Below are 22,988 nucleotides of genomic sequence, written 5' to 3'. Positions count from 1 at the left end.
CATATGAGCAACAGGACTGGATTGTGAGTTACGGTGGGGTGTTCTTTACCGTCTTTTAACGTGTTGTGTTTTTTCAGATGATAGGGCAGAAACTGCTCTTGTACTTCATATATTTTTCTAACTTTGATTAGGTGAAGAGCAACAGCTGCCTGGTCAAGCAGAGATCACGACCTCAAAGGCAGTGAAACAGGAAGCAGACAACAAGGAGTCTTTCATTGCTTTTGCTAGAGTGTTCAGTGGTGTGGTGCAAAGAGGGCAAAAGATCTTTGTTTTGGGACCAAAATATGATCCTGCTGAGTCCTTGCATAAGGTAAGAGGTGACAGTGAACTATTACCAGAACTTGGGATTCTTTTGAAATGATGATGAGTTAACTTTTTACGCATTGCTCACTCAAAAAATAAAAGAAAAAACATCAAGTCAAAAATTCCAAAAAGTGTCAAAGTAGTTTAGGTAATTGTGGTGGTACCTCCTTGTGTCCATAAACTCATTATAAACCTTAACATTTCCAAAAATAGTTTTAAGTACAATGTTCTATTAGCTAACGATATATCTAGAATGTGCATGCTTTGATTCAAAGAAAACTTGCAAAGGAAAAAAGAATGGTTTTGGGGAACAGGAAGGTATAGTATTGAAAAAAAAATGGTGTTAAATATTTTGAGATTGTGATTATAGAGGGTCATTAATTATGAATTTACTTAAAAACATCTGTTTTACCAGTGACAATGAAATGTGAGCTAGGAGTAGTATGTACCTAAAAATTACCAAAGAAGGCATTATTTTTTATTTCTTGGTTACATTTGCTCATTTTCCATAAGACTGGATTTTTGGAAAGGGAAAAAATATTTTCAACTATAAGTTGGTTTTAATATCTAACTTTTGAAATGAAAATGAATGTATTTCTTAGCTTTGGAATGCAAGGAGCATTTGTGGAAGAAATTTTTATCAGTACTAAGTGGTAAATATCCAACACTGGTTGTTTTACTCTCTGTAGCTGTCATCGCAGTGTTCTGCTACAGATGATCTGCCATTAGTACCTCATATGGCTTGCTGTACACTGGAGAATCTCTACTTGCTTATGGGAAGAGAACTTGAAGATCTTGAAGAAGTACCTGCAGGAAATGTTCTGGGTAAGATGTAACTAGTATTTAATTTCCTAGAGCTTGAATCCTTGTATCATCCGGAATACACTGAAATAATTTTGATGTGATTATAATTCATAATAAGAAAACTTAAATCAATGAATGTTTTTAGGTATGTTGTGTGTGCAAAAAATGAAGGCACTCTAATTAAACTGTGATTTCTATGAACTTTGAATTGTGAGGAGGGAAAAGAACAGGAGAAAACTAGAAATTAGGTAAGCATTGGTGCCAGGAATTGCCAAAGGCAGCAATAAGGTCTCGTATTTTATAAATTGCAAGGATTATTTATAATATTTTCCCAACAGTGGAAATTCTGTAATACGAGTACTCTAGTGATGCGGATAATTGTAGCTTTATTTATGGGTCTGCTTGAACTATGGTGCTAAAAATTATTACTGTTATGACAGTAGCAAAATTTGCACTTTCTCCATGAACAAGGTTCTAAGCAGTAAGTCATCCTAATCTTTGAGTTATGCTCTTTTGTGCCAGATTCTGAGCTGCTTTGCTCTAGAGTGTGAATAGCTTTCTTTGCTGGTTTTGTCCTTCATTATTCTTTTTTTAATATAAAAAAGAGTGTTTAGAATTTAGAAAGTGTAAACTTTAAAACTTATTTGGTTCTTTATTTTTGTGAATTAAGATGTATAAACTTCAGCAAAATATAAGAATTTTTTAAATGTCTATTGTATGATTTTTAGGAATTCAGTAAATATGTAGTAAATTAAAAATAGGTATACTCTGTCAGGGTTGGATTTTGTTAATCTAGGCAGTTAATGATGCTGATCGCTTTTAGCATGGGCCTGGTGTTCAGAACATAAGCAGCTGGTGAATTAGTTTTATTTGGAAGCTTAATATTTTAAAATTCTGAATTATACCTTGCTCTAGTCTGATCAAAGTTGACCATTTTCAGTTTCAAAATGTATGAAGTATATAGTCTGTTTACTTCAAAAAATTATTAAGAGTTTGAAAAAAAAAGAAAAACACCACCCCAAAACACTGTGCAGTGAAAGTGAAAGGATATTGTCTTTGTGCTTGACAAATAACAACTACTTCTGGAGTTGCCTCCTGCAGAAAAAAATATGTTGTGAGGATTATATTGTCTTTAAGAGTTGAACCAAATTTCAAAAACCATTTTTGTCACCAATTAATTCCACCAAAAAGTTGTGAGTAGCCTCTACTGCTGAAGGCTACTCTTCAGTGGGGTCTAGCTTTTCCATAAAGACAAGCATATTAGTTGAGTAATACAAAAGTTCTAAATGGTGACACAAGATTTGTCATATTTAGAATAATTCATTAGAATTTTAAGATCAGAATTAACTCTCAGAGCTCTTAGCCAGACTGTGATGTTTCATCTCTTTTTACCAGACCATTGTCTAGTCCATATATTGACAAAGCAGGTTTTCATTTTTACCTAGAATATACAAGCTCAAGTATATATGTATTTTTTTAGAAATCTGATGTACTATTAAAGAATTTTTATAACCGAAAGCCCTAAATATCTTCTTGTTTGTTTTTCCTATTTCCCTATAAAACTGCTTTGTTAATTTACATAAATTCAATAAACACCTTTACTGATTTGATAATGATTTACCACACTCAGGAGACAATGCTATACATTTATATGAAAGGAATCTCTAACAATGGTGATGCAAGTCTTTTATTATTCCAGTTAGTAACAATGATTTCTGTTTCAAAGGCTGTTTATCTTCCAGCTTTAAAGCATGCAGCAGTGATTTCTCTCCAGCCATATAAGGAAATTAAGAAAGCTTTTCTGAAAGCTCTGTAGCTTTACTCTGTATAATTAAATTACTGCCATAAGGAATACACAGTTAATCATCACTGCCTATTTCCACGTTAAAACTTGTGGTATAGGGTTTTTTCATTTTTTTTTTTTTTCTTCAAGTTTTGGTTTTGTTGCTACTATTTATAGGTTGTTTCTTACAAGGAAGAATCTGCGTGGTCCTAGTGCAGCCTAGAGCAGCCTTTTTATTCTTTATACTGGCTTATACAAAGGTTTAATGATCCAAGACATGGCTTGATACATAGGTTGTTTTACTGAAGATGGAAAGATTTCATCCCTTGTTCCTTGTGTTCAATGTATATTTCATTAAAATACTGACCTCCTTTTAATTGCTAAGAATTTGCAAAACCTGTAGTAAAATATTGTAAGAGGAAAAGTTAATGAAGCATACTGTGTTTGAACTACAAAGCTGTCACACAAACAGAATTCAGGAACATCCAGCAATACTATGTCTCTGTCTAGTATGAATAGCCATTCTGGCAAGCTTCATAAAGTTATTTTCTGGTATTACTCTGAGTTCCTGGAAGTTAGGAGAGACAAACTACTTTGCATTAGTTAATTTGTATTGCAATTTTTCAGCTCAAATGTTTTGTCAGAAGTATTTGTCAAAAAGCTTTTTCAAGTAGTAGGGCAAACACAGAATACTGCCTTCTTCCACATAGCTGCTTATTATTCACAATTTTTCTTCTTTACAATTTCTGTGACTACCATACATTCTTTGTAGTCCTTGAGTAGGAGGTGAAATATGATTTAAAACAAATAAAGCAGTTATTGGGGATGAATCGTAATAAAGTCTTTGTAATAAATCATCTTTTAAAAAGTATTTGTCAGAATATTCTATGAAAAGACTAAAATTCTTGTCTGACAAAAACACCTGGTTTGTAGAATTTGTAATTCAGAAGCACTATTGATTTCTCCACTCTGAGAACTAAAAAGCAGTATATGTACAAAATGCCTTCTGAGGAGAGAGCACTGTTTTATTTTTCACTTTTTTTTTTTTTCGCTGCACTTCTGTTAGAGGTTGTGTGCCAGCAGACAGAAAATAATACTTGGTAACTGGTACTACTAGGTTCTACTTTGTACTATGAATGAACAGAGACGCTGCAGGAGGAGAATCTAGTTACTGGAGCAGCAGATAAGGTTATACGACATTAGGTATGTGCCCTCGGGTTCCAAATGGCACTTGTATTTAGTTGAAACTGCTCAGTGAAGAACATGATAGTCATTGCAATGGGCCATGAAAAGTATCTTGAGGTTGAATTTGGAAAAATGTTGAAGTACTGATCCAAAAATAAATCGCATGTCTCGATGTACTGTTTCAGGAATGGCTCATTTTTCTGTGTTGCATCACAGGCCTTTTGCATGGTATGCAGTTCCTGAATTTGAACCTCTCTGTAGTCATCAGGTCTGTGAGTCCTGGGAGTGAGAGCCTTGTCTTGCAAATGGTCCACCTGCTTGTTCTTATTGCAGTGCTGCCTTCTCTGTGTCGCTCTGTCCTGTCTTAAAGGCCACGTGAACTTCCGTACCAGTTCCAGTTGTCTTGCAGTTGGGCTGATACCTTATTATCTTAACAGGAACAATGTTATCTGTTTTGTAAATTCTAACTAGGTATATCAAAATCATGCTTAAATTCCAAACATAGAAGTACTCTGTGCTTGCAAACACTAAATGTGACAATTACATATGTCATCTAAATCGGTATCTCAGAATCATTTGAGATCTTTTGACTCCAAGACATCTTGGGCACATTTTGTGCTCACCTTTTGAAAACTGCCTGCATATCCATTGGAAGGAAAATGTTGTGTCATAGACCTTGGACACAAGTCCATGTGCTGTTTTGAAAATATTGTCCTTCTGTGTCTTTAAGGAAAGAAACAGTACTTGAGTATTAAATTCGAAAGACTGTTTGACTGATGTATCGGTGCATGTTCTTAGTGACACTATAATTAATACTGACCTGTGTTTGCATAATCTAGTGCTGTGCAAATAGCAAGCTACTGTAATTGTCCCGCTCTCTTTAAAGGTTTGTCCTTCTTTGCTACGACAAAAATATATCAGAGAAAGGAGCTTGATGTAGGCAATCATCTGGCTATCCAGATGTGTTTAACTTCTTTAGTTTGGTGTTATAGACCCTTAGGTTCTTGCTGGGACACTCCCCCTTGTTGTAGAGGAAACATCCATGGTGCTGGCGGTACCTGCTGCCATGCGAGCATCTTCTCCAGATGCGTTGTGTTTGACAGGAAGTGAACCCTTGGCTGTAGTGTAAAATCCACTGATCTCTAGTTTAGTTATCATAGCTCTTCTTACTAGTGCTCAGTTTCTCTTATAAAAATGAAAACTATAAATGGTCCAGTCACAAAATGTTAATTGATTTAATTTGGATGTTGTATGTAAGCTCTTCTGTTTACTGAGTAGTGTTAGGTGTTGTTTAACGAACTATAGAGACTGGTAATGCAGGTACAGAAATAGAAAAATTAACACTAACAATTTTTCTTTTCAACATTTTTTGTTAATGAAAGGTGTGGGGAAGCGGTATTTATGATGTCATTTCATGAATGAAAAAATGTTGCTTCTTTACAGGGGGGGAAACAATAACTTAAATTGAAACAGTGTTGGCAGTTCCACAAAGGAGATTATTACAGGCAAATTTTAAATTATTTTGGAATCTAGGTTAAGAATACTTCATTTAAATCAAGACCACCTCTATCACACCAGTAAGTGTTTTGAGGCATAAGTCTGTATTCTGGGGAATGCAAGAGAAAGTGGGGATGGTTGATTTGCTTGTTCCCAGGCAAGACTCTCCCTCTATTTATTTATTTATGTATGTATTTCAACCAGGCAAAGCAAAAGTACAAATACAGGAAAAGCATAATTTTGTAATACTTGTTCTGATATTACTGTGGTTGAAGATGATAAAAAGAACTTAGTGGATGATCCTAAAAGTGACAAAGGAAGCCGTAGATGGCAAGTGAATAATGTTGTGGGGTTTTTTTTAAACTTGGCTTAGTGTCATGTTTTCATGAATAAATAATTGAAGCATCATCAAGTGGTACACTTTTGTTGATTGGCACAGAATTTATCTCAGGGCATGTTACGCATGTACACTCATGCATGTTCACACACATGAGTTCAGAATAACATGCGTCTTAAAATTGACATGTATAGTGCTTTTTATCCACAAGTACCACAACAATAGTCTTGTGTTTGCTAGTGTACAAAAACCAGATTTTTCTTAGAGCTGCCTATATGACTCTTTTAAATGCTTTTTGTGTTTTGTTGAATACTGTTAAAAGCAAAGCTTTTCCTTTACCGCTAGATTTGTAGTGCTTTAGTGTAATGCTCATGGGAGGCTAGATGATTTCCTGAATGTTTTCAAGTGCAGTTAGCTATGTGAATATCAAGTGTTCTACCAAATTAAGAACATTTGTTTCTTTAACTTACCAAACGACGTTGTTAAAAGCAGGGATGTAGAAGTCACTCCTGTTGCCAGCTCACTATGAACTGACTTTCCTACAAGACAGCTTGCTGTGTACCTTGGTTTTTCTATTTCTGAAATGCTTGTTTTCCCATACCATGTTCTTTCATGCTTTAATTATTTATAACGCACTTACAGGATTTTTGAGATGTAAACAATATGTCATGAGAAATGTAGGTGATTACGAATTCATACTTCTGGGTTTTTTTGTACCTTTCTGAAGATAGATGCCACACAGTTAGTGTGAAGAATTAGCATGAAGTAGTACAGCTAACCTCATTACAAGGTGTCTAACAAGCATTTTATTCCTTTAGGACTTCATCGAACAATTTAGGAGCTTTTAATAAGCAGCCTCTGTTAAGAGCAAAGAGCAGCTGCAAGCAGCTATGCCATTTTGAAGGCCCAGAATGGCTTTCTAGGACTGATGCCAACTAGCAAGCATTACCACCTTCTGTGAAAGCCCTAGGAACAGTCCTGCTGTTGCACCAGCCTTTTATTTCTGTGCAAACATTTGGTGGGCTAATTTCACCCTCTGAATCAGTAATGTGATTATTAAAAAAAAAAAAAAAAGCCAGCTTGAAATGATTCCAGCTGCATGGGCTGTCTCATCTCGGCATGCTATGATCAGTGAACACAGGAGGGCAGTCTTTCTCAAGAATGTTACTGAAATTAGCTGAAAATGGTGAATGAAACAAAGAAAACTCAAGCCTTTGTCTTCAGTTTTGGAATACTTACAGGTTTTATCACTAACTGCCATTTTATAATCTCAATAAAATAATGGTGCATTTTTTAACTAGTTTATAGTGATCCATCATTATTCAGGAAAAGGTATATGATTGAATGGATTTTGTTATTGAATTATGTCTCTGTGAACTGTTGAGGTTACTGGACATCATTCTATCTGTATTAATTTCCTACTCAGTGAATGTTTTATGAATATTTAAATTGTTGAAAAAGTTAAATAGGTTCAAGTTGTTTGTTTGAGCTAAAGATGTAATCTGTTGTTTGGCCTCTTTCAGTGCTGGAAACTGAAACCATTTTCTTAACTCTATATTTTTTATGTAGTGGACTTAGACTCTTTGCAGTTACTCCTCTCTGCTGTGTGTGGTTCCAACAAGCAGGCTGAGTAATTTGTGTTGTTTATTGGTCAATGTAACGTAACATGGTCCACAGCCAATGAACTAGTATCAGTGAAATTAGAAGTGTATTTTGCTAATTATCTGATAAGTTTCCTTTACCATGTTTGCCTTACCATTTCTGCTGTTTTATTTGTGATTCCATTTTGGGGGATTTGACTTGACAAACTTTATTGCAAAAGAAATAAGTGATTTGTTACCTTGTTTTCAAATCAATATCAACGTATCACTGGAGAGGAAAAAACATGATGTGTCTTAGGTCAGGGGTGTAGTACTGACATGTCTTTATTGATTCAGCTACGGTTTTTTGGGGAAGAATACTTTGATTTTAATAGTTTCCTTATAAAACCTTTTTAGATTGGGTGGTTTTTTTATTTATATTGAAGAATTTAATTTACTTTTTGAGTAGTTACATTTTTTCTGTTTTTCTGACTGTAGTTTCTTAAGACTATAAAAGGAAATAAGTGTGGTAGTTCTTTCTGAAGAAAACCACTTCTAAATTCTCTAGTGCTTCTGGAATGTTCTCTGCTCTTATTTTCAGGAGTTTATTTATGAGATCTTAAAAATGTGTTTAGTCTTGCCACGGGAATACAGGGGGGTTTTAATCATATTTTTAAATTAAACTGTGTAAGGTTATTTAAGCTAAAGTCATAATACATTCATGTCACCAAAAATGCCCTTAAATTTGCTCTTGACCACTGTTGGATTATAATGTCAAAAAATTCAAATATTTAAGCTTTAGAGGAAAGGAGATAATACAATGAAGAATTCTGTATCAGTTTTAAAGCAACTTTTAGTTATTATATTCTGTAAAATCTAAGCTTTCATGTAAATGGAAGTTGTATTTCTAAATAATCTTCCAAATGTGAGGCAGGCACTCCTGATTCTTTGAGGTTTGTATGCAGACAGATACTTGCTGATGCTTGAGGTTTCCCAAATAGTACCAGAAGGAAAACTGCCCAGACTTGTTGGTGTTCATTGTTGCTACTTATATGCCTGTGGGCAGCAGTGGGACTAGCAAGAATCAAGACAATTTCATACCATTGCTGCTTGAAGGAACTCACAGCGCAGCAGCAGACACATGCTCTGTAGCTGCTTAACAGAAAAGATCTAGAAATAGACTGGAAAGAGGGTTTGAGGTACAAACAGTCATCTCTGTTTGAGCCCTGTGTTTCCTTCAGGAAGAAGTGATTTTTGGACTTGGGACTTCAGATTTATTATTAGATGCCTATTATTACAGTAATACACATTGATTCAGAATTCAGGGCCAGTTAAAGGACACCCACTTTTTCCTCCTGTAAGGTTGGAGTATTGACTTATGTAGTCGACTTATGTAGTCATTGCCTCTGGGCAGATGTTACTCAGCCTTTCTATAGCTAACTGGTGCCAGATGCTAGCTGGCTTATCTCCAAAATTTCCATATTCTCCATGTGAGTACTTGGTTGGGTCTGATTTTTCAAGTCTCTTTAGAATCTGAGGATAGGGATTTTCTCCAGTATTTCACAATTACTTTCTTTAGTCAGCATCCATGTACTATTTTTAGTCTCTCTGCCTATGAAGCTGAATATATCCATGTGTAAATAAAGGGAGAATAGTTATCTAAAAAAAATAGCCATATTTATTATTTGGCTAATGAACCTCTTATTTTTTTCCCATATTCTAAGAAAAGCAGAGTGTTAAAACACTGATGTAAAATGGTAATAGCGGTCTTAAAGTGAAGTTTTGAGCTGATTGGCTGAGCTCATATCCATAATGTTGTATTTGCAAATTTGTCCAGCATACTGAGATACATCACTGATGATTTTGGGAAATAGCTTCACATTTTTATTTGAAGAGCCTGAAAACTCTTGATCTCCTTATAAAAATTACTTGGAGAGTGCTTTTGTCTTTGGTGTTTTGTATTTTTTTTTTTTTTAAACGAGTATCCCCTTTAAAACGAGAATGTCAGTATTGCTTAGTAGGTGGCAGTTTAGAGTATAGCCATTTGCTTTCTCCTTTCTTATGGTGTGGTTCTAACAGGAACCATCTAACTTGCCTTGATGGGTTGAAAATCTCTAAAGGGACTTCAGTAGCCATTACTAAATGAGGATCTATGATAGATGAACCAAAGTGACTTCAGTTTTCTACTCAAAGTAGTTAGAATTACATTTCTAAGGACATACTGTTAGTGCCACTGTGAAATTTTGTACAAATAAGTGGGAAACATCAGTTCAGGGATGAACTTGGACGTGAGGGCACTCAACTAAATGGCTGAGAGATTCAGCAAGCATGCCAAGCTTGAGGAATTAGTGTTTAAGGTTCAGTTTTCAACAGAGGTGTAAATTACTTGATTTAACAAGGATCTGTATTTAGACTATATAACTGAACCTTTTATCCCTCTGTACAAAATGGTATTAGGCTTGTTTTCCTACTTCTGAATTAAACACACTGGAGAATTCCCTTCGCAGAAGTGGTTTGCTGTAGAACTCAAACTTTCAGAAAGCTGTTTTAAAGGAACATTTTGTTTGTTTAATGTGGCTGTGGGTTTTCTGAAGTTGAAACTGAGAACATGGAGTGTCATTACAGGAATGGGTACAAAATAATCACTTTATGCACAAACGAGTTTGAAAATACAGGTAGTCAGTACTGAAAAGTAGTTGTAAAATGTAGATATTTGTCATAGTATCAAGTCATAGTACACTTTGGGACAGTTAACTAAATAAAAATGTAACTGGAATACTGTCTCATGGGTATCATTTAGGCTAGACTTTTACTTATGTTTGGAATTGCAAAGACATTGAAGGGTGTAAAAACTCGCGTTAGATTGTGAAATGGTCCATTTGGATAATCTTTGTTTTCTGTATCTTAGAGATGTATTTTAGGGGTGTGTGCATCTCCATTCCTAACATAGCTTCGCTTTTGCCAGGCTTTGTGTACAGTGCTGCTTCTTTGTCCTTCTGCAGTCCCGATCAGGACAATCTGCTTTTCCCAACGCATCCTTAAATAACACCAACCACCTGCCTGGATAATGGTATTAATGATACAAAGTATTTTAATTTCTGATATTTTTCAGTGCTGAAATATACCATGTGTGACTGAGGGAGGAGAGAAGAAACTTGGATCTAGAAATTACAGTTCAGTTGTTTCAAAATGTTATCCTCTCTGTCCCACGTAGGAGCCAGTGAATGAGTGGTGAATATGTTTTTCTAGGCAGTGTAGGTTTTGTTGGTTAAATTAGTTGGTCACTATTTTTGCATAGTCCTTGACTTCTGAGTAATTTCTCCTAAATTTTAACTTTTTCAGCTTTAGTACATCAGGAAGTTGTTCTCTGTATATGTGGTTTTTAGTAATAGAAAATTTATAAATCTCCTGAATTTGTGATGTTCTCTGTCTCTGTATATTCTGTTTTCCAAGGTTATGCAAAATTGAAACTCCTTTACAAGACTTTGAATAAGGCTTTTTCCCATCTTTAAACAAATATCCTGGAAACAAAACTGTCCTGAAGAAAAAAAAAAATCAGGTTTTCTTTGTTTTTCACTGAGTTTCAGTTTCTCATGACATAGGTACAACGATCTGACAAGGATTATATTTAAAGTTGAATATCAAATGATCTCAACATTCAGAACTTCTGAATGATGATGATGATGACTCCTTGACAAATTAGGGTAGTTAGAGAATTATCATGTAATTTTCTATATGTTTCTCTACTAGAAATAGAAGTAGGAATCAGGTAACTTGTTTTATCCTTTAAACTGTTTTCTTATTCCCATTTAATGCAAAGCCAGAGGGCACTGTTTCTCATACAATATAAAAATGTGTAGCTATTTCAATTTTGGGTAAAGGTCTCACATAGACTCATAGCACTCTGTGCAGTGAAAGCTTTGGATTGTGGTTTTTCATGTGCATTTCTTCATGCAGAAAGTCTGCAAATGTTTGACTCTAAATTAATCTCATGGACTATTCTGAAAGACAAAAATCTGCAATCAGTGCGGTGCCTACTTGCTAGTTCAACTCAGAAATAATGTTCTTGTTTCAGAGGCAGTGTAGTGTTAAGTAAAGCCACTCGTCAAAACGGCTTGTTTAGCTTCCTTTTTTCCTTTGATACTTCCTTTGTCCTGAGAAAAACTGTTTTATAACCAAAAGAGATGGGAAAACTCTCCTTTCTGAATGTTTCTTTAGTTTTCATGGCTACATTAACTGCGTTCTGCACAGAGTAAGGGCCAGGCTGTAGAAATTAGAACCTCCCTCAACTGTCTTTGGAGTGTTAACAGTGGCTGTGAGATCTACCCTTTTTCCCCTAAGCTCCCCACCCCAAATGTTAGTGTTAACCTCATGTTTTCTCTTTGGATTCCACCTTCCTCTCTGCCTTTCTATGTGTTACTTTTTCTCCCTCAGCTTTTTATTTTGATTACCTTAGTTATCCCATGTCAACAAAGTAAGACTCTATGAGAATATTTTAAGCAAATGCAAAAGCTCTTCTCCAAACTGACATTGTTTCTGCAATATAAACCACCAATCCATGAGGGCAATTTATTTGAATGTGTTTTAAATTCCTGCTAGAGCACTCCCTAATCTTACCCAGGCCTCCTGTGTAGTGGAGAGAGGAGCAGGATACAGGCTTTCACACCTGCATGTGAAGAAGTGTTTGTCTTATTGTGTAACAGACCCGGTGCCTGTAATACACAGCATTCTTGCAATAATTTCCATCTGTGGTTGTGAAATGCCTCTACTTCTACACTTGAACTAGCCACAAAAGCCTTTTGTTACTTTGTATATTTCTCTTTTACTTCCATTGTCTTTTGTTACCACCATTTCTTCAAGGAGTTGGGGGGGGGGGGGGTTCAGGGGGGGAACTTTTTGTCCCCCCCTTTCTTCAAGGAGTTGGGGGGGGGGGTGGTTCAGGGAGGGAATGGGAGCCTGAGTGAGGAAGACCGGTTTGGAATTAGTTCTGCACACAACCGCACTGAACACGAACACAGTTGCAGAGAATGGAAATCCTGCGTAACAAATGGGAAGGTTCCACAGTCAAGAGATTGTTAATAAAGGCTTTGTTTTAGTGAGTTATTTTCTAAATCTTTTCTCGAGATTTTGGTGTTGTTTCATGCTTCACATTAAATTGCAAAAGTATTGTGAGGGTTCTTTGGCCTGTATCAGGGTGTGAGTCATGAAGTTGGCTTTGTCTGGCTTGTGAACTGTGGGGGGGAGTTAAGACAGAGCTATATTTAGGAGTATCAACTGATGTCAAACTGTGGAGCACTGCTCAACAACAGTGTTAAAGGGGCGGTACTGGATAGTTTAGGCTTAAAGTTTAGATTTTGTGGTGGTTTATAATTTATCAAATAATTGGAAAAGATTATGTTTACTAGAAATATTCTTCTGCAGAGGTTGCAAGCCAAGCAGTGTGAGTTTCAACTCCATTTGTACTTTTGTTGAGTAATAGCTATTCTAATTTCATTGTGAAAACTGTATGAATTGACAATAGCAAGCATGGATAAAACTTCTAGTTTCACCTTACAGGTTTCAGAATCTGAATTTTAAGAATTTGTTGTTTATAAAGAATTGTTTAATTCCAGTTATAGATAGATAAGGGTAGTGTTTGAGGAGCTGTTATCATTGAGTTTTTTGTCTTAAGAGGCAGAAGTGCTGCTGACTTTTGTAGAATTATATTTCGAGATTTTGCCATTGACACCTGGGACCAAATTTAGGTATCTTTGCATCTAATTAAGACTAAAAGAAATATGGTTCTTTGCTAACTTTTCCTTCTCCCTAATACCTAATTCTCTGTAATGAGGTCTGTTAGAGATTTGGGCAAATTCAAGCTAGTGATTTTAAAAAATTAGAGCCTCAGTTTTCAAGGCTGCTCTTCTGTCATAACTGTCATGGGCTCTGACTAGTGTTTTTTGTGGGGTTTTGCGTTTGGCAACCCTACTTCGTGCAGGCATGTTTTGGTAGATAATTCACGTAATTTGGTAGTGAGAGTTTTATATTGCCATCTTTGTTTCTGTGTGAAGATAGATCGCAATAGGGAAGTAGCAATGAATTTAAGGACCCCAGCTGAGAAGTGGGTGAAAACTTTTCCTTACAGAAGGGAGAGATTTCTGTCATCCTAATGAGTTTGAAGTGGGCAGGTTTTTAAAAGGCACTTGGTGTTGGTTTAAGGACACTATAATTGACTTGAATGTAGGCAGACTGGAGCCAAGACAATGTACTGATGGGGAAATAGAAAAAACACACTCGGAATGCATATATTACACAGTTGTTTAAGTTAATGTATGGAGGACAAAGTCAGTTTATCTGTTACTGTCATTTTAGGCTTCATTGGCTAAAGTATCGTCATTGCCAACTTTGATAGAAGTCTGTTGTGGTGACTAATTGGATTTTGGAAACGTAGTATTGAGCAATAAATATTCATTTAGATACTTGGTGTTTTCCAAGTGTCATATGTTAAGATTCGTACAAATCCCACTTTATGCAATATTGAAGTATTGGGTCAGCTACTGTGAGGTGCATGACTGTGAACCTGTTAATCAAAATGAAAATGCAAACCTGCTGGTAGTTCTTGTTATGTCAGTTATTGCACTTGCACATCAGCAAATACATTTAAACCGTTTCCCCCCTCTTTAGTCTGCTGGAGCTGTTGAGGATAAAGAAGTTGAAAGGACACATGATGAATTCTAAAGACAGCCTACATGGTTCGTTGATGCAAAGAGCTGTGTGTTGAGAAGCTTTCAAAACGGGACCTAAAATGTATGGAATCCTGATGGTTACATTTTTCAGAGCTTTTTCCACAAAGGACTAATTGTTTTGTAACACGTTCAAAAAGCAAGTTCTCTCAGCAGTGATACTAACAAAGCCTGGATTCCTGTGGACTGTTGTCCTTAAAATCCTCAGTTAGGCCTCTTCTGCAGTTGTGCGTGTCCCAGTTGGCCAGCCAGGATGCACATGCTGGTCGCCAGGCAGCTGCTTCCAAGCGGGATATATAATGATCATGTTTTGCCTGCCTTTTTTTCAGTAAGCTCACCAATTTTGGTCTCCCTTCGGTCCTTAGCCATTGATTTTACATAACTTGTGGAAACTTAATTATATTTGAGCCCTCTCCTCTCTCTCACTGGTAGACTTAGTGGAAGTTGACAACATGTTTAAAAGTTGTTGAGGGGAGACTGTGTGATTACAGGAGTTGTGTTTACTTTGGAAGTGAGACTAAAAACATACTCCATTTTTAGCAGATTATTTTGTGTACATAATCCCATCAGGAAGTATGACATACTGTGTTGGAAGCATTGCTTCTCAACCAAAAAAAAAGTCATTTAAGTAATCAGCCATTTTTAGCAGAAATGCTTTTCATTTTTAGTAGAAAAGGTTCACCTCCCCAGAACTCTTCCAAAGCATTTAAAGGAGATACCTAGCAGTGGCAAATGGCCACGTTTCTTTTGTTCAGAAAAGCAGCTGACATTCTAAGGTTTTGCTTTGTCTTGAAGCAGCAGCCGAGTCACTGCAGTTGCTTGTGGGTGATAGATGATACCGCATCTGTGGACTCTTCTGCTTAGTCAGCAAAATGTTAGCCAGGCTGGTCTGGTTTCTGAGGGGGTAGCAGTGGGGCATGGAGACAAATTAACTTATTTCAGGACCACGAGGTGCGCCACTTTCTACATGGATGTGAGGGGAAAAAAAAGGTCTCTTGACTAGTTTTGTAAGATGCTGATTGTTAAACATCTACTTCTGGTTGGCTTCACCATGCCATGGGAGTTTCACTGTGACTGATGTGTTGATTTGCTTTTTCTTTAGCAAAATGTCAGAAGCAGTGTCTCTTAGAAATTAATGCTTTCTTAGTTGAGGGAGTGAAAATTGGGTGAGAAGGAAGATTGCCTTTTCATGAGGTTAGTTTTACTCTGTTTATCTCGTGTCCTGAATCAGCTCACCCGGAGTCTGACAGATGGTAGTGTTGCTGCTGGGAAGCTGGAACTGGGGGCAAGATTGCTCTTTTTGATGGCAACTGGCTGCTAAATCATCCTAGCTGTGTTTGAGATGATGTTCTTAGACTACTTTTTGGAGTGGGCTCTCTTTTCCTTTTATCCTGTAATGCAAATGAAGCATTCAGAGGCTGGAGTTATTACTGTTGAAAAGGAAATTAAACACTAAGGGTTTTCCAGATGTGGAGATGTTAAAGCTCTAAGCTCCCTTCCTGGTATCTTTGGTCAGTATGAGGCTCATGCCTGTTTTTAACAAATGAAGAGACCAATGCTGGGGATATTATCATTGCATGTAGACTGATGGGGTGTAAATAAACTTAAATCTATTTGCTACTTTTTTGCAAAGGGGTTTGCAAATCCAGTTTAGTTCTATTTAATTTCTTTTCTCCATTTTGAAATAGAGGAACATTTCAAAGCCCCATTCAATTATGTTGTCTTCTGCACTAGTCTTAAGAATGCTCATATCCTAGAAATTATCTAGATTTTTTTTTACCATTTTCTTCCTGATGTAGAGCTAGTAAAAGTTAATATTTTGCAATATTTTAAGAAGTCAAAGTTATATAGATTATGAATTACAGTAATAACTCTCAGTGATACATTAACTGAAGTAATCAGAAATTACAGGGGAAATGGCAGTCTTTTTTTCCTTTCCTTTGAGGAAGGAGTGGCAGTCTTATGGTTTAGGTATTTTTTTTTTTTTATGTTTTAAGTAGACATGATTTTGGTATGCTTAGTTTACACAGATGCAAGCTGCCAGGAGTACTTAGTGTGAAGCTGTCTTGTAAAATTAATGATTTAAATATAGTTTTAATTTTGCGTAAAAAATGTCTTTTTTTTAATCACTGTGATAAAAATCTGTTTTAACCAGAATAATAAAGGGCTAGCAGAACATTTTCTCTAGAATTTTATTGTTTTGTATTTCTTAGGTAGTTTTGTAAATGATTAATGTGTGTGTTTTGAAATAACTTTCTGGAATTCTGTCTTTACTTTTCACTAAAATTTCTTCACTGTTCTAGCTCAATTTTATTTCAAGTGTTTGGAGCATATCTCTACCTTTCAATCTGAGATCAGTATTAATGGCGCAGTCATAGGTTTTTGTGTGGTGGTAACTTATTCATTTTTTTTATTTGAATGCATTTTCTGTTTATTTTGGAATTTTTATTTTGCTATTAAATTGAAGTGCAGGACAAATAACTCATTATCAGTAACTTCCTAGGCTGTTGATATAACAAGGGTATTGAAGGAAATCCCTGTTCGCTCTCATGCCATCTGTTTGTACACCCATTATGTCAAATAGTCCTAATCCGAGGCATTGGAAAGGTGCTTGCTTTTGTTAGAATCTTTCTTCTAACTAATTATTCCCCAAAATATTATGAGCTATTTAAAGTTTTCTTTTAGCTTGAAGTCAAATTTTATATGATTCTTTATCTTTCTTGAAAATTATTGTATTTAAAATAAACATCAGCTTCTGCATAATCTAGACTGAAAAGATCCATTATTCATGGTACTTTGGAACACTTTTAACCATATTTCCCAAGGCAACAAAATAAGCAAGCAGAAATCCCTTATAGGCAGATAGGAGGAGGGCTGGGGGAGGGGTGCCTTTAAAGGAGAGCATTAGGCACTGGGTCAGGTCTTGGAAAATTGAATTTTAATTAGTTACTTGCATGTCTTACCAGTTAACAGGATAAATGGCCAGTGAGTCAGTGAGGCATTTCCCACAGGATATTGTACACATTTGGTAATTGGTTTGCTGCTTCTACTTGTGAAATATACTAGGAACGGATTAGTCTGTCTTTGCATTTACCTGATGTATTGAATGATAAAGGCCTCAGTCTTTTTTTAACTGATGAAATGTAAATCAAGTATATTGGGATTCTACCATTAAATTCTAAAATCAGCACAAGGATGGACCAAATTTAATGAGCTTTAACTAACTGCCATTGTCTTCTGTAATTGACACTTCTAGTAGTAGATTCTAAATTCCCCATGTACCTGCGATATGTAGTGCAGAACTTGTAGCAATATGTTCATGTAGCTTTTTCTAGGCAAACATGACAAAACCTCCAAGACTCCTACAAATTAAAATGAAGTCCTTGCAAGATCAGTGCCTGAAGGCCTCATTAATTTTAACACTACTTATAATTGATTCTGGGAAGTAACAGATGTTACTTACATTTTATAATCTTCAATTTAAGAAAACAGTATATACAGGAAGTCTACCCATTTTCAGGATACATTGCTAAAACTGAATAAAATCTAAAATGGCTTTTTCTCTTAGTGGTCAGTTGATTGTTAGACTATGCTATAGCTAGTGTGATTTATGAAGAAATCATTTGATGTTGTTGATCTATTATTGAGATTAGTTATTTTGCTCTGTTGTGGGAAGCATTTGGTCAAGAAATTAAAATAATTCGGTTTACTATTGTGCTCAAAACTCTAATGAGCTTTAGATGTTCACTCATGTGCATCTTGCCTCAAGTACTCTCATAAAAATACTAAAATATTGTATGGGGTTTTATGTCTTCCCAGTGTCTACTTAAAAACAAATATTGAACTTTGCTACATTTTAAAATAGAAAGCCTTCGCCTCCATCTCGTTTCCTCTAATGTTAAACACTTTTCATGCTCAATCTGATAGCGCACAATTGATTCAGTGTTTCCCCTCTCAGCCTCTGGCTCCTGCCTCCCTGTTCCCTGCCTTCTGAAGTTCTAGACATTTCAATGTGTATTAAAAATTTTAAAAATATTTTAATAAATTGAGAACTGATTGTTTTGATTAATAGTTCCAGTATATATTCTATTGATGTTATGGACCTAGGAAAATAGGATCCTATTTTAATAGATTTCCAGAACTGAGCACATGTTCATAGCTAACATTATTAATGGTGGTCCTGTGAAAGAGTAGAGTTACGATTTCTCTACTTTTTCTAATGTAACTACTATAATATATTCAGTGAGCTAGAGAGGTTTATTTTGAATATTCTCCTCTTTAATGTCCAAAATATGAACAATATAAACTGTCTTTTCTAGAGGACTGCTGGGACAGAGATTTGTCTTCTTCTTCTGCTACATTTAGGGTGAAGAATCTTAGATCTTTTAGTACATGTTCCTTTTGCAAACTTAATTAGGTGTTAATATCAAGCCTAACTAAAGTATTCTACCAAACTCTTTGATGTTTTCTTGCTTTTTGTTGACATTTTTTCATGAATAAGATTTATTATCAATTTATAATTATGTACAAAACAGCTTTATGAAGGGTCAGTAGCCCCATATTTTTCAGGTGTCAGGATTATAGCTGAAGTCTTGGAGAGTTTCAATATAGGAAATGCAAACAAAAGAGCTTTTTTCTTTTTTGTTAAATACTTTTCTCATTGAACCCAGCAGAAATAATCAGCAGATGACTAGCATGTGTTTATCTGTGGGACAAAGTAGAATACTTCCTAGAAATATCCAGAGCTACACCTGGGAGACATTTCTCCTCTCCAAAAAATACATATTTTCTTTAGAGAGTTTAGTTGTCTAGGCAGCTTTCTCTTTCCTTAGAGAATTGCTGGGTAATTTTTTTTTCCCTTGCATAGGAAGTTCTGTATTAATTCGGATGATCTGTTTTCCAGTACAATATGCAATTTCATGAATTTATTTACAAAAACACATTTACTACTAATAATAAAAACCTCAGTAAATCAGCATTTCAAAGGACTTTTAGATTATCAAAATAAATATGTTGAAACGACCATTCCTAAATTCCATTTGTTTGGGACAACAACCGTGCTGAACTGCCTCTGAAGTTCTGGTAGTCATTTAAAAAAATAAGTAAATTCAGATGTGTTGCTGTCAGGTCAAATTAAAATAATTTATTCAAAATAATTATAAATCTAAAATTTGGGTTGTCTTTCAGAAACCCTTGAAGAGTGTTTTGTATGGTGCTAAATGCTTTCCACATGCAGTAATGGAAGTATTAATTTGATGTACAGGCTAAATGAAGTGAGTTCCAGCGCCTGTGCGGTCACATTGTACAAAGATCTGTCCAGCATCGCTGATGTCACGTTGAGCTGGTGTGTGGAAAGGAATGACAATGTGTGGGCTCAGGCAAAATATATTACATGGGTACTGCTGAGTAGAACTAGTAACATTTTTATAAAACCACAGAAGGTACCATTTAGTGCCTTTATTAAGAACGCTTTACATTGAACAGATTACAGTAACTTAAATTGGAATTTTTTTTTTTTTTTTTTTTTGTGGAGCTACGAGTGCATTGATTTCATAATACTTAAAGAGGAATAGGGGTGGGTCACAGTTTCTGTTGTATGATTAACCATAAATATTTAAAAATCAGGATCATTACTTTCATTTTGAGCTCCAAAAATTAGTATGGCATGACAAATGAAATAATTTTGTAGTGTAAGAAAAACATCATTATCTGAAATACTTTCATCTTCTATAATTATTTGCCTCATCAAGCAAATTAGGGAAATCAATATTTCATTTTGACTACACCTATTTGTAAACTGAAAAGTCAGATTTGGAATGGTAACTGATTTTGGTTTAATTCTGTTTACTTTAAGGTAAATTTGTATTTTAGCAAGCAAATTCATGACTCAGCTTTGGTGTCTGCTTTTTCACAAAGACTGAGTGCAGGTAGATTCTTTTCATTCACTTTATAACTTTAAAGGTGTTGCTGTTTAATTTAAAGGTTTTTTTATAGTTTCCTTGAAAGTGCTTTTAGTGTAGTCTGAGAAAAGTACAGGAAAGTTCATAACTCAATTGTCAACTTAATCAACAGTTAGGAAATGTAGATTATCATGCAGTCTAGGTACTTAATCAAATATATGGCATTCTTTTCCAGAGGATCTCAGTAGAAGATAAATTATGCTTGTTTACTCATTATGTATGTTTGCAATTCTCTTTGAAACTATAAGCTTGCAATATGAGATTTTAGTGGAACATGCTATTAAATTGTATTATTGGTTTCTTTGCAGTTCTTCTAAAAGCAGACAGCTTTGTTCTTTGAACTGCTGGTCTTTTTCCTAAAAGAAGTCAATGGGGCGCCCTGGCACTTTTTCATCTTTTACTACTTGACGATTCAGTAGTAAAGCAGAGGTGCTTCTTGTGTCTAAAGTCACTTATTGCGTTTAATGTCCTGTCGTATGATTGGGTCCCTTGGGGAGAGGGAATTTTGTTATTAATAATACAGCTGAGTTTACTCTCACCTGATCAGAAAGTTAGGCTCAATTTACCCTCAAACTGCTGTGAACCTAAAAATAAAGTATTCAGTAAAAGTATAACTTAACACCTGTGTGTTGAGGAACTGAATTCATGTTTCTGCTTGTTAGAATTTGTTTCTTTGAAACTCACGAAGAAACTGGGACAGAGTCTTCTATAGTCTATTGGATACTGGTGATTTTTAGAGATTCAGCTCAAAAAAACCACAGTGGGAAAGAGGAATTAAATACAAAAGAAAATGTTGAATTAACTTTTTCTGCAAAATGATTGGAAAGTACTGAGAACAGCTGAAATCATATGCATAGTTCACAACATTCTGTTTTCCATGCAAGCAATTTCACTTGCCTTAGAAGCAAGGAAGAACAACTGACGGGGAAGTGCACAATTACAGATGAGAAGAGGAGGCTCACTGGCAGCCTGTGCTAACATGTGGTCTGTGTTATGGAAAAAAGTTGATGAAATCTCAACTAGAACGTGGTCTGTGTCTTGATTTACATTCCCTTCCCTTCCAGAAACAGTTTCTAATATAGGAGGGTCAAGTTCTGCCCTCAGCTGTCTCTATGCAGTGCCCATGAGACTCAGGAGAAACATGCTTAAAATCTGAGGTGATAAATGTATAATGCGAGGTATTCTTAAGCCATAGTAGCTACTTGTTCAGAGTCCCTACAGTTACCATCATTTAATCCAAGTAATTTGTAAAAAATTTTGGTTCCTCAAATATGAAGGACATACTATTGTAGCTGAGTTTAATCCTACCAAAAGCCACTCTCCCTTTGCAAAATCCTTTTTTTTTTTTTTTTTTTTTTTAATTAGAGATAGTAATGGAAGGATGGAGGCTGATTCTTAAAATGGATGTGGAAACAGTGAACCAGTATTAGTCACCTGATTGGTAACAGTGTGCTAATGGCATAATTTTTTCTATGCTTATGCTAGATATTGGGAAAAGGAGAATTCTGTGGATAGATTTGAAGGACAATTATGATTGATATGGGGTTATTCTCATTAATTTTTTTATTATTTTTAATACCATTCGGCAAATACATGTTCCCTTTTTGTTTTAGTTGGCTTTTAGACTATTTACTTTAAGGAGAATCTGGAAACATCTAAGAGCCAATTGTATTTTTAAGGTGGATTTGTGAATTTATTTTCTTGTATGTGTTTTTTAAGGCACCTTTTAAAAAATGTTTCTTTTCAAATGTCTCTCACTAGGGAGGGGAAAAAAGTATTTGTATTTCTGCCCAAAGAAGATTATAGAGCTCTTAGTCTGTACACTCCCTTTGAAACAAAATGCATGTGCTGTTTTAAGATTTCAGATTGTGTAGTTTTAAAAAAGCTTGCATCACACCTCCTTTCACATGAATGACCAGTGAACTCGTGTGGTCTTTCTTCACTGATACATAGCGCAGTATGCATGGAGCATTTAAACCACAGGGCTTTGCTTATTGTAAAGTCTTAATCTTTGTGGACAAGCAATGTTGATAAGAAATTATATATTTCATTGGAGATAGAGCCTTACTGGGAAGGTTAATGTTAGCTTTTTGCTTTACTTCGTTCCTTACGGTGTTAGTCCAAAGCTTGACATGTCTCCATTCCAAAGCAGCCAAGGATTCTTAAGTGGTGGTATCATCAGTAAGAGAAGATAAAGATCCACTGAACTCATGTGCTGAGGCTAGTAACAATGTGGTAGAAGTTAAAATTTAAAGAGCTTTTCTTTGTTTGATTGGCACACTGCAAACTATCTTATTTCCTTATCTGATGGAAAAATTTACACATGGTGGTGGTGTCTGCTTCATTTTTTTTGCATCTTGACAGAACATTAAATGCTAAATCCTTCTACATCAAAGGAAACTAATTACATATATCTTGAAATTGATCTGTTATGTGTTCAGATCTTTATAGCTGAATTCATCTGGAAAAATCTACTTTATCTTTAAAGACTGAAAAATTAGTGTCTAAGGTGTAGTGGTTACCAGCAAGACACATATGTGAAAAGTAAATGGAGACTTGTCTTACATCTCCTACTCTTTTTGAAAGTTTCAGTCATGATGTTCTTATCTATTTTTACCATTTAGTTTCCGTCACATGGTAAAAACACTGGTGGTACAAGTAGGTATATACTTGATTTAGTCTTCTTATCTTCTAGGGCAAGTGATAGAAAGGACTCAACAAAAGAAGGACCTTGGTAAATCTCACATTTCTCCCTCTGTATAATAATTCTTCCAGATGTACACCATGATTTGGTTTGCTTTTCAATGACAGACAACC

The 22,988-nt window shown here is 35.4% G+C and overlaps 1 protein-coding gene across 2 annotated transcripts in view; it reads left to right on the top strand.

The window, feature by feature from the left end:
• Window positions 1-22,988, top strand: part of EFTUD1 (elongation factor Tu GTP binding domain containing 1) — a 71,987-nt gene that overhangs the window by 21,292 nt on the left and 27,707 nt on the right. For both annotated transcript variants that reach the window (XM_010084366.1, XM_010084367.1), the window contains 2 exons: window positions 132-310; window positions 993-1,128. In XM_010084366.1, coding sequence (XP_010082668.1) covers window positions 132-310; window positions 993-1,128 — 315 coding nt within the window. The remainder of the gene's footprint in view (window positions 1-131; window positions 311-992; window positions 1,129-22,988) is intronic.

Source organism: Pterocles gutturalis, unplaced genomic scaffold (genome assembly GCF_000699245.1).
Source record: "Pterocles gutturalis isolate BGI_N339 unplaced genomic scaffold, ASM69924v1 scaffold44560, whole genome shotgun sequence".
In the NCBI taxonomy this organism is placed as follows: Eukaryota; Metazoa; Chordata; class Aves; order Pterocliformes; family Pteroclidae; genus Pterocles; species Pterocles gutturalis.
Note: the sequence above shows the minus strand (reverse complement) of the source record. Positions and strands in the feature narration are given on the sequence as shown.